Source organism: Eurytemora carolleeae, unplaced genomic scaffold (genome assembly GCF_000591075.1).
Source record: "Eurytemora carolleeae unplaced genomic scaffold, Eaff_2.0 scaffold447, whole genome shotgun sequence".
Lineage (NCBI taxonomy): Eukaryota > Metazoa > Arthropoda > Copepoda > Calanoida > Temoridae > Eurytemora > Eurytemora carolleeae.
This window is the reverse complement of record NW_019396336.1, coordinates 187,087-199,442: the sequence shown is the minus strand read 5'-3', so window position 1 is coordinate 199,442 and position 12,356 is coordinate 187,087. Positions and strand designations below refer to the sequence as shown.

Sequence of the window (12,356 nt, the reverse complement as noted above, 5' to 3'; positions counted from 1 at the left end):
ATAGATAGAACATTTCTTAAATAGAACATTTCTTAAATCGCATATTTCATAGATAAAACAATTCATAGATAGCACTTTTCATAGATATATTTCGTAGCATATGGAACACTTCTTAGACAGCATATTTCATAGATAATACATTTAACAGACAGGACATTTCATAGATACAATATTTTATAGATACAACATTTTTAGATAGAATATTTCATAAATAAAATATTTTATAGATAGTACATTTCATGGACAGGACATTTTATAGATAGAATATTTCATAGAATATTTAATAGATAGAACATTACATTGATAGAATATTTCATAGATAGAATATTTCATAAATAGAATATTTCATAGATAGAGCATTTTATTGATAGAATATTTCATAGATGGAATATTTCATAAATAGAATATTTAATAGATAGAACATTTCATACATAGATAGAATATTCCATAGATAGAACATTTCATAGATATAATATTTCATAAATAGAATATTTCATAGATACAACATTTCATACATAGAAAGAATATTTCATAATTAAATATTTCTTTAACAGAACGTTGTTTTAACTTTAAGAACTGTCCAAAAATGTTTTCTCCAAGCTCTCGTTTTCCTTCCATGAGACTTGAATTGAGTTGAATAGTTAATATCTATCTTTTTATTTTCCTGTTCCCCTCCCTCCCCTTCATCATTATCCACCATTCATTCCAGATCATATTTATCCGACACTCATCCTCAATCCGTCATCCACATATCCACCCCACTTCGAGGAATATTTACTCAACATATAAATATATTACTAGGAATTAAGCAATAATCAGACCAGTCTCAGTTTTTCATATTTATTAATACAATTTCTTACAGATCTTTCGATCCTCATCAGTCTCAATAAACATGTTTAAACTTAATGTTATGTTTTTTTTGTTTAATACATATATATTTAATATATATTTAGAATCTATATACATAAAGTTGTAATCTCTGTTTGGGTGCCTGTTTGTTTGTTTGTCCGATCATAATTCAGGAACCCCTGGACCGATTTGCCTCAAATTTTGATTGGAGAACTTAGGAGACTAACAGAAATGTTCTTAGCTTTGTTTTGAGATTCTAAATTTAGTGGGTCGACTTAAATAGCGGGAATTTAGTTTCCCGGTAAAATCGTTCAAGTGCGGGTAAATGGCCGGAGTAACTTTTATTTACCTTGACAGCGCTTAGTTCCCAAGCTAGTCTCTGTTTTTCTGTTTTTTGTTTGTTTGTTTGTCTGATCATAACTCAGGAACCCCTGGACTGATTTGCCTCAAATTTGTATTGGGGAACTCGGGAGACCCACGGGAATGTTCTTAGCTCGGTTTTGAGATTCTAAGATGAGTGGGTCAACTTTCAACTGGAAAATTGCTAAAGTTACAAGGGGCGTGTAAACGGTTGGACTAACTATGACCTGGGACACGTTATTTGTCTAAAACAATATATATAAATATATATATATATATATATATGATTTTCCATAGTGTTAAAGATTTTTTTACATTTATAGGTTTCATTAATCCAATTATTTGTAGGTTGGTGATATAGCTTGGGCACCATATTCTAGTACTGTATTTGCTGCCGTTACACTAGATGGCAGGTTAGTAGGTTTTGTACTCTTATGTAACACTAGATAGTAGGTCAGTAGGTTTAATACTCTTGTGTAACGCTAGATAGTAGGTCAGTAGGTTTTGTACTCTTATAAAACACTAGATAGCAGGTTAGTAGGTTTTGTACTCTTGTGTAACACTAGATAGTAGGTCAGTAGGTTTAATACTCTTGTGTAACCCAAGTCAGTAGGTTTAGTACTCTTGTATAACACTAGATAGTAGATCAGTAAGTTTAATACTCTTGTGCAACACTAGATAGTAGATCAGTAGGTTTAATACTCTTGTGCAACACTAGATAGTAGATCAGGAGGTTTAATGCTCTTGTTTAATCCTTAAAAGTAGGTCAGTAGGTTTAATTTTCTTGTATAATCTTAGAAAGTAGGTCAGTAGGTTTAATACTCTTGTGTAACACTAGATAGTAGGTCAGTAGGTTTAATACTTTTTTGTAACACTAGATGGTAGGTCAGTATGTTTAATACTCTTGTAAAACCCTAGATAGTAGGTCAGTATGTTTAATACTTTTTTGTAACACTAGATAGTAGATTAGTAGGTTTATTACTCTTGTGCAACACTTGATAGTAGGTCAGTAGGTTTAATACTCTTGTATAACCCTAGATAGTAGGTCAGTAGGTTTAATACTCTTGTATAACCCTAGATAGTAGGTCAGTAGGTGTAATTCTCTTGCACTATAGATAGCAGGTCACTAGGTTTCAACTTTATGTTTTACTTAGATGGTATGTCGGTAGGTTATTTACTCTTCTTCTAGATGGAATGTCAGTATCACTAATTATCTGTGTATAAGTCTATGTACGTATCTCTGATCTGTTTGTATTCCATGTTTAGGGTACATATCTATGATCTGTTTATATTCCATGTTTAGGGCACATATCTATGATTTGTTTATATTCTATGTTTAAGGTACATATCTATGATCTGTTTATATTCCATGTTTAGGGTACATATCTAGCTATAATCTGTTTATATTCCATATTTAGGGTACATATCTATTATCTGATATTCCATGTTTAGGGTACATATCTATGATCTGATATTCAATGTTTAGAGTACATATCTATGATCTGTTTATATTCTATGTTTAGGATACATATCTATGATCTTTTTATATTCCATGTTTAGGGTACATATCTATGATCTGTTTATATTCTATGTTTAGAGTACATATCTATGATCTGTTTGTACTCTATGTACTCTATGATCTATGATCTTTTTATATTTCATGTTTAGGGTACATATCTATGATCTGATTATATTCCATGTTTTGGGTACATCTCTAATTTCTATGATCTGTTTATATTCTATGTTTAGGGTATATATCTATCATCTGTTTATATTCTATGTTTAGGGTACATATTTATGATCTGTTTATATTCTATGTTTAGGGTAGATATCTATGATCTGTTTATATTCCATGTTTAGGTACATATCTATGATCTGTTTATATTCCATGTTTTGGGTACATCTCTAATTTCTATGATCTGTTTATATTCCATGTTTAGGGTACATATCTATGATCTGTTTATATTCCATGTTCAGGGTACATATCTATGATCTGTTTATAAACAAGTACAACCCCATCTGTGTACAAGCAGTTGTACCAAAGAAAAGGGTAAGTTAAGTTTTTTAATCGATGAAAAACTCAGATACTTAGAAATATCTTTTTAACTGTAAAAATGCAACAAAAAGAAAACACAAAGTTGAAGGGTTTGCTTTTCCTTTTCTGTAATTTATTTTATTTTAGGCCAGATTAAATCATATTGCATTTAATCAATGCTATCCGATCATAATTGTTGGTGACAGTAGAGGTTATGTCCAGGTAAAAGATTTCAAAAATTAAGTTGAAAATGATATTTTTTTAGTTACCAGCTACAAGATTTATTTCATACAAATATATAATTATAATTGAGTGAAGAGACAAAATATTTTTATAACCTTTTATTCATAAACGCAAAGTTTAGAGGGTGTCCCAATTTTTGTAAATTTTATCTTTTTTCTGAATTTGAACATGCACCCAGTCTCAAATGGTTACAAGAGATTCATAGAGCACCTCCAAGAAAAATTGGGCCTTTATCTTATCGGGATCAGCTACATGTAAAAATGTATTCAAATATACTTACTTAATTTCTCATACATTGCGTAAAATCAAAACTACAGGAGCGACGATGTCACACCGTAATCTCACTTAAATTTGACCTCCTTCTTGTTCAGTACTATTATATGGCCGCCGAATTATATTTAAAATCAAGTAAGGCAAGCGCACGATTTATCCGATAATATTCTTTAATTCATAGAAAAATGAAAAATTTGAGAAAACTACAGAAATTCTCTCTTATTTGTTTTAATAAAATCTTGTACAATTTCCAGAAAACCCTTAATTGGATTGGTAGTACTTTTTTAAACCTTGTGAAAGCAATGATCTAAACTATATTTATTGAAATAGCACATTTTTTCTCAAAAAAAATTGTTATATGATCATGGGTTTCTAAGCTTTTTTAGTACCGAAAATGAAAAAACTCTAGATGGACTTTTGAGCATAAAGACAAAATTGTCCTCACGACGCGAAATGGTTTAGATAAAATAAATTTGGTTGTTTGATTTTAATTATTTAAACATTTTAAGCAATTGTTTTCTAGTGTTTAAAACTGTCCCCTAACCTCCGACGGCAGAGTAAAGAAGTAAAGATTGCTCTTCTAAACCGTGATATTAAGAAAGCTGGAGAAATGGAAATCAAGAAACTAGATCAACTTCTTGGACAGGTTGGGTTCATATATTTATGAAAATAAATAACAATACCAGGTTCTATTCTAGGGTTGGTTAGGTTTATATATATGTACAGCTAAAATAATAACAGGGGAGCAAACACTTTATTAAACTATGAACATCACATTTGAGATGTTAGAACTCTCCTCATTTTAAATTTGGATTTGGTTAACCAGTTTAATTTTTTCCCCATTCTGTGTTTAAAATCGATTTTTAGTTTTTTCTATTTCAACCTGATCCATTCTTTCGTTTTATCTTATCCATTTTTGAACTGTAGCTAAAGTGAGTTAATTTAGGTTCGTGAACCTGAAGTTGAGAGTGAGGAAGATGAAGACTAAAAACGTCAGATGAAGATGAAGATGGAAATAAAAATTATAAAAATTATTTACGAAGAAGTGTCCATGAGTAATAAAGTAAACAATAGTTTGATAAAAAAGTTTATTATTTAGACAAACTTTTCTTTCTAGAACAGTCTATAGATAATGTATTAATATTTATGAGAAATTAAGAGAAAACATAAAGATATGGACATATTGTAAGTATTGCCTGAAAAAGAAAAAATTGGAACGAATTAACTCCAATCTAAAGCACAAAAAATGTCAAATTTTTGCGAAATTGCTAGTACGACATTGAGAGCAATGACTGATTCACAACAGGTCCCTTGAAACCTGTATCTTATAAATTCCATGGAAGAAATTCTAAATGATCGTTAACACCTATCCTTTGTTAACGATTGTCATGTTTTGTCGTGTTTTCAAATAGATTAAAAAACTATTATATCTTATTTGTCTTTAAATAGATTAAAAACTATCTTGTAGTTTTATGAAAATATCAAATACATTTTTAAGTCGGAACCCCTTAGATCAGAAAAATCTTACTTTTAAAAACTTGAATTTAGGAATCAAAATTTCAGTTAAACGAACACCTTGTCGTTCCGGTTTTCGTTTTTCAAAATAAAAAAAAAACAGTTCATTATTTTTTAACGGAATGCTCGTTAGTTTTGAAAAATCAATAACGAAGCGACAAAGGATGACTCTTTTGTTCGTTTTTAAAGAAAAAATTAACAATCCTATATATCATACAAATGATGACTCCATAATTGCAACATTAACAACATTCTTGGGTGCAAAACAGGGAGCCTTTATTTTTAGTAGGAATAATGAAGCACTAATGTACATGCATACCAATATACATTACATGCATTTCAGGATTATATAATAGAATATAGACAATAGACATAATTATATGTTGCTATTGTAGTGCAATATAGAAAATGTGGATAAATTGTATTTGTCTAGTGTTACAAATACATTTACAAATTGCGGAAAGTTATCAAGTTTCAGAACCTTTTCACTTCCTATTATTCTCATATTTCCGATATGTATATAAAATATACATTACAATACACAATGTATATCTTTAGATATCTTAGATATCTTTAGGTATACACAGTTAAATAGTTCATGCTTTACAGATATGGTATTTTATTTTAAAGATATGTTAAAGGTGTTTTTTATAAACTTTTTACTTAATATTTCACAGTAATCTTAATTTATCTCTATCCTTAATTTATCTACAAAATAAATAAAACAAAATTAATGAATTTCTGAGAATTATAAAAGTCAATCTTATTCAAAGGAATTTCATTATATATTTAATATAAATTGGAATCTAGATTTTTGGGCATGCTGCGCCCCCTTAATCTATTAACGTTTTAAGCTCATTAAAGTTGCCACTTTTAATCGTACTCAAATTTTTGCCTTAAAGGGAGTGACTTGTTAGAAGCGGTAGTTGAGATGAAAGTGCTGTATTATGGAGAAAAAATTTAGACCAATGGACATTTTTGCGGTGTACAATTTCTAAATACGAGCGTAAAGTTGTTTGTAATATGTACTTCAGCTGTTGTTTCAGTCAGCAGAAGAAACATATATTTTACAATTCTTAAATAATATGACAAAACATCCTACAATTACTATTCTACTTTGGAGTATAGAGCTGTTCACTATACCTTACTCATCGCACACACTAGAAATTCGTCCTGTAAACTGTTTTCAGCAGGTCACACACAGAACTATAAAGAAGGAGGCAGATTTTTTTAAAAATTCAGTTCATAAAGGTTCTGCCTTTAATTTTCAAAAGTTTTAATGGTTTAGAATTCTTAAGAGCTCAAGAAAAGGTTCCGAAAGGCCTTTACTCAATCTAGTATGCCGAGTCCATCAATCAGGGTTCAGTCATGTGTTTGGTGTCTATTCTGAACCAATAGAAATTGTATTGCGGTAACGTCTATCTTTCTATCTATCTCATTATCCAATTAGAGATAAATCCTTATTTCGGCGCTATAACAGTAAATGGAAATATTTACTTCTACTGAAACTATGGTGTACGTACTACGTACGGGTCCTAATCGATCCGAGAAAAAAATGGAAACACCCCCCTGCAGGCTAATGATAAAGCATCAAAAACCGCAAATCAACCAAGGATAACCTTTTTAAGTACCAAGTAACGAACAGTGTTGAAAATTAGAAGCTGATTTAGATGATTTTCTTTTTTTAAGAACATTGAAAAAATCAAATATTGATTGTTTCCAAATTTGAACATCAAAGGATTTCCCAAACTTTGAACGGAAACAAAATTTTTCGAAAACTTAATGAAGTTTTTTTGTCAAATTGAATGCAAATCAGTTCAACATGGAGCTGCTCTTGCATTTAAACTGGGATATTTGAAGTCAGTGCACTATAGTTTCAGTAGAAGTAAATATTTCCATTTACTGATAACGCCGATATAAGGATTTATCTCTAATTGGATATTGAGATTGATATACTATTTCTATTGGTTGAAAATAGACAACAAAGACATGAATGAACCCTGATTGGATCAGGCGCTAATGGACTCGGCAAACAGGAGTGAGTGCAGCTGGAAGATAATCGAATATCTAATCTTTATTATAAAAGATTCTATTTGTTGACATATGGAGTTTAAAATAAGATGAAATAAACAAAATAAAGTGATTCAGAAACTAATGGAGGAGAGAAGAAATTTATTTGAATAATTTATTCAATATGTAAATCTGAATTTAATCCACAACTTTATATTCTGCGCATCATTTTTCTTTATTTGGAAAACAGAATAGAATTTGGGTTTAAAAACTTACACACAAAAACAAATGTCCAATAATATTATACCAAGAATTATTAGACATTTGGATACCTCTAAGGAGTAAAAGGTTCAACAATGATGCAATGCAATTCATGTTCATAGTTCAAAGTGTAAATCTTACTTATTTTCGACAATTTTAGACCTTTAAAATGTAAAGTGAGTTTTTAAAAAAAATATTTTATTTTCTAAAAATATAATTATTTTTTTCAAAATGATTCATTCTTCTTAAATTTTCTGATAAGTCCCGCAAATCGTAATTTAGACCGATTGACGATCTAATATGATGTGGGGCACGCTGTATGTTAAATAAAGACATATGGGAGTAAACGATGAAAATAAAGAGTTGTGAATTTGGTTTTATAGTTAAAGGGACAGAAAAGAAAAGAGAAAACATGTTTACAGAAGCTACAGTGAGAACCCTAGAACTGTGGAATAGAAAGACAAAAATTATCTAATATTTTATACAATTTGCACAATTGCTGTGTTAAATGTTTACATGTAAAAGTTTGATTTTTGTTAATTTCTTCTTTGTTTCTCCAGGTGCAACAGATATCCGCAAATCATTTTTGGGCTGAAAAATAGTTTAAGAGTTGTACTTGTTGATTTTTAACTGGGTGGTGGGGGTCACTTGAAATCAATTTGACTGTCCAATTAGAAAATACCCCAATGTTTAATTGCTAATAAATGCGTCGGCTCTGAAGCCTCATTCTTTGTTGGTAACTCTATACCGGGGAAGAATACGGAAAATATGCAAAGTACGCAAAATGAAAATGTCGTCTTCTAACAATTCTTTCTTGATAAAAAAATTAGATTCAAAATTTGGATCTTGCATATCTAGAAATTGGGATTTTTAAACTAAACCTAAAACTCGAAAAGACTGAGCCATTTAAAAAAATTGCGCAAATACAAAAATGCTCTGGCAAAAAATACAAGGCTCCTCTAGTTAAAGCTTGGAAATAATCCAATGTGATATGGGACGCGCTGTATTACATACATCATGGAACATGAAGTTTGAACACCTCTCCGCCCTTTAAAATTGTTATTACTGCGTTCTTTTCCTATTAGATTATGTGTAAACAGTGTAAGTTGTAAGTATAGGTAAGATTATAGATGTTTAATTTTTGGACTAACTAAAGTGAGGGTCAAACTTATAAATTTAAAACTGCAACATGCAATTTTTTATGTTAACATGTTTTTTACTAGACGTGAGCAGAGAAAGACAGTTAATACATATAATCCTCTGCAGAGTATAAAGTTACAAAGTAGAATATTAATCCTTCTGCCCCTGCTATACACACCTTCCACTGAAAACTAATCAGTTAGAGTTATCAGTCACACTGCTCAAACTACCTAAATCATTTCGAAGTTAGAAACATGTTGTTAGAAATTGTAAACAGAATATTGGCTGATATTTTGCCTATTCTTATATCCATAACATTCTGCTTGTAATTTCGAAAGGAATTGAGTCTTTGACACAAACTCAAATTTTCTAATCCTTATATCTTAACAACCTGATGGCGTAAACCTTTGATATTTTTTCAATTTAGATAATTTGATCCAACAAAATTTATAGTTTGATTTGAAATATCTAAGGTCTTTGAAATTGAGTTGCAAAGCAAAAGGGATTAGAAAATCTGAGTTTGTGACAAGGACTCAATTCCTTTCCCAATGTTTTGGTCCGTTTGATTTTAAAAACGAATTGTAAAATTGTTTCAAAAAGTTGTGGCAACTAATACAAAGACTCCTTAGTAAGTTGCTGTCAAATGATTAATATTCACAGTTTAGTGTCTATTAAATATTGTCAAGCGATTAGTGTCTATTGTCTATTGTATAGAGTCTACTGTATAGAGTCTCCTGTCTGGTGTTTACTGTCTAGTGTCTAGTGTCTAGTTTCTAGTGTCTAGTGTCTAGTGTCTAGTGTCTAGTGTCTAGCGTCTAGTGTCTAGTGTCTAGTGTATATAGTATCTGGTGTCTACTGTCTGGTGTCTACTGTCTGGTATCTACTCTCTGGTGTCTACTGACTGGTGTCTACTGTCTGGTGTCTACTGTCTGGTGTCTACTGTCTGGTGTCTATTGTCTGGTGTTTACTGAAAATAACAAATGAACTAGTTGATAAAACTATTAGATAAACTAGCTGATAAAACTATTCAATGAACTGTCTGATAAACCTATTGAATAAACTAGCTAATAAACCTATTGAACTAACTAGCTGATAAAACTATTCAATGAACTGTCTGATAAACCTATTGAATAAACTAGCTAATAAACCTATTGAACTAACTAGCTGATAAAACTATTCAATGAACTATCTGATAAAACAATTCAATGAACTATCTCATAAACCTATCAAATAAACTAGCTGATAAAACTATTAAACGAGCTAGCTGATAAAACTATATAATAAACTACCTGATACAACTAGTGAATGAACAAGCTGATAAAACTTTTGAAACTTGAAAAAAACTATTTTTTGAACTAGGGAATAAAACTATTAAATTAATTAGCTGATATGATTTATGATTGAAGCAGCTGATTTGACTGATTATTGGAGCATGAAATCAGCTTGAGTTTGAATAATTCTAGAAATTCTTCAAGTTACTCAACCTTGAAGAACAACGATGATAAATAAAATCTCGGTGAGCTGTTGCAAAATCAGGCTAAAAATATATTTTTTTTTCTTCTTTATTTCTGAGATGATGTAAAAACAACTTGTTCTTGTCCTGTTTTACTATTGTTGCAATTGAATGTTAAAAATGAATGAAAGCGACCAGAAATCAGAATTTACTTCGTAATATAATATTATTCTTTTCGAAACTGAGCCAAAAATATAAATCTTGCTTTAATGCCAATGTTAGAAAATATATAAAATATATATGACCATACAAAACATATCACCACAAAACTTATCACCACAAAACTTATCACCACAAAACTTATTAAAACAAAACTTATCTAATAACAAAACTTATCAAAACAAAACTTATCAGCACAAAACTTATCAAACTACAAAACTTATCAAACTACAAAACTTATCAAACAACAAAACTTATCAAACTACAAAACTTATCAAACTCAAAACTTATTAAAATAACTACAAAACTTATTTTTCAAAACATTTTTAAAAGTTGTTCAAGGGTACACTATCAAAGCTTGCACACATAGCCTTCAGGTCTTGTTCTTGTTCTCTTTGTATTTGTTGTACAGATGATTTTCATCATCCTTAAGTAAGTTTGTAACCTTCTGTGAGAGAACAAAATTAGCCTCCATCTCGGTGGAAAGGGGCTGGAAAACTGAGCTTTTACCTAATTTTCTATTAAAATTCGGGGATTTTTAAAAAATTGTTAGAACATTTCCATTATTTGAAAATTTAGATTCATGAATTTTATTGATAAGTTTTAATTTTGAACAGTGATAACCAAAAACCAATTGAATAGGAAGACGACTTTATAGCAATTCTTAAGTGTATTTGATGTTATTTCAAAGCAAATAGTTTTACTGGAAACTTATTAAATCATTAATTTAGTAAAATAGGTCTGTTCACACTGCACAATTTCCGTGTCTCATGCTCTTTGAACTTTTTAAAGTTACAACTTGATTCTAAAAGTCGTCTTACTATTTCAGAGTTTACTGGTTATCACATTAGTCCGACTATTCTAATAATTTTAAGTGACTCCAGAATCATTGATGTTACTTTCTCTTAAAATAATCGCAAGGGGCGAGAAAATCCCGGTTTCTTTTAAATTTAGTGGATTATTTTCTGTCAATATCTGTCTAAAATTGCGTTCGTCTAAATGCTACAAAAATACAATTTGGTTGAAGTATTTTTACAAAAACTAAACATGCGTAAAAGTGTCTAACGTAATTCTGTGTGAATAATTGGACAATGATAATATTTAAACATGATTTAGACAGAAGAATGGAGTATTTGAAGGGCAGGTGTAGAAACAGAATAAAGGCGGAGGGATCAACAGCTGATTAATTAATGAAATCTTAAGACAGAGTGTCCTAACTCCCAATAAACATGAGAATTTAATGCAATTCTCTTCGCTAAGAATTAGCCTTGTATTTAGGGCTTCCAGCGAACAAAACGTTCCGCGAAAAAATGTAAAAAATGTGAAATGCAAAAATAATGTCATTTTTGCATGCGAACGAAATACGATATGAAATGGTCGCGAAACCATTTTTCCTTTTCGCTGGAAACCCAACTTGTATCTGTCTCATTTCATAATAAAGTTACGCTTACTAGGGTTAAAGTTATTAAAACGTGTTGTAATATGTGGCCTGTAAAACGTGAACAGTGAATATAATTTTGGTTGTTTACAGAAGGAATTGAGTCTTTGCCACAAACTCTGGCTTTTAGTCCCTATATCTTTGCAACAAAATGTCAAAGATTATGAATTCTGTTGGGTCGAATCATCTAAGTTTGAAAGACTAAAGGTTTACATCATAAAGCTGCAAATATATAGGGATTAGAAAATCAGAGTTTCTCCAACCCCTTCTTTAAGTACAGTTAAGATATTCTTCCTGGTTTAAACGAGTCACGGAAGTTCGTAGTAAGATTCTGACTCCACTGGAGACCACCGGAGGGATTTCGTTTTCACTGGAGGGGTTTGAAAAAATGCTTTTTACAATTCAAAATTTTACGCAGGGTGATTTACATTCCACTGGAGGGATTCAGTTGAATCCCTCCATTGGAATTACAAACCACCAGGAAGGATATCTGAATCCCTCCAGTGGAATTATAAACCCCATGGAAAGATATCTGAATCCCTCCAGTGGAATTATAAACC

General features: G+C 30.6%; 1 protein-coding gene and 1 long non-coding RNA gene across 2 annotated transcripts in view; one reads left to right on the top strand and one right to left on the bottom strand.

Annotated features, from left to right (window-relative positions):
* The window catches only part of LOC111701180 (dynein intermediate chain 2, ciliary), a 43,867-nt gene extending 38,714 nt beyond the window's left edge, over positions 1-5,153 (top strand). The window contains exons 31-35 of the mRNA XM_023472352.1: positions 1,558-1,622; positions 3,187-3,259; positions 3,392-3,466; positions 4,284-4,406; positions 4,707-5,153. Coding sequence (XP_023328120.1) covers positions 1,558-1,622; positions 3,187-3,259; positions 3,392-3,466; positions 4,284-4,406; positions 4,707-4,748 — 378 coding nt within the window. The 3' untranslated portion in view covers positions 4,749-5,153. The remainder of the gene's footprint in view (positions 1-1,557; positions 1,623-3,186; positions 3,260-3,391; positions 3,467-4,283; positions 4,407-4,706) is intronic.
* A 1,030-nt stretch (positions 5,154-6,183) lies between these two features.
* On the bottom strand, positions 6,184-10,863 carry LOC111701186 (uncharacterized). The gene is made up of 3 exons (XR_002765162.1): positions 10,804-10,863; positions 8,865-8,916; positions 6,184-6,481 (listed from the first exon to the last, which is right to left on the bottom strand). It is a non-coding gene; the product is annotated as an uncharacterized LOC111701186 (long non-coding RNA).
* Between the last annotated feature and the right edge of the window lie 1,493 nt (positions 10,864-12,356).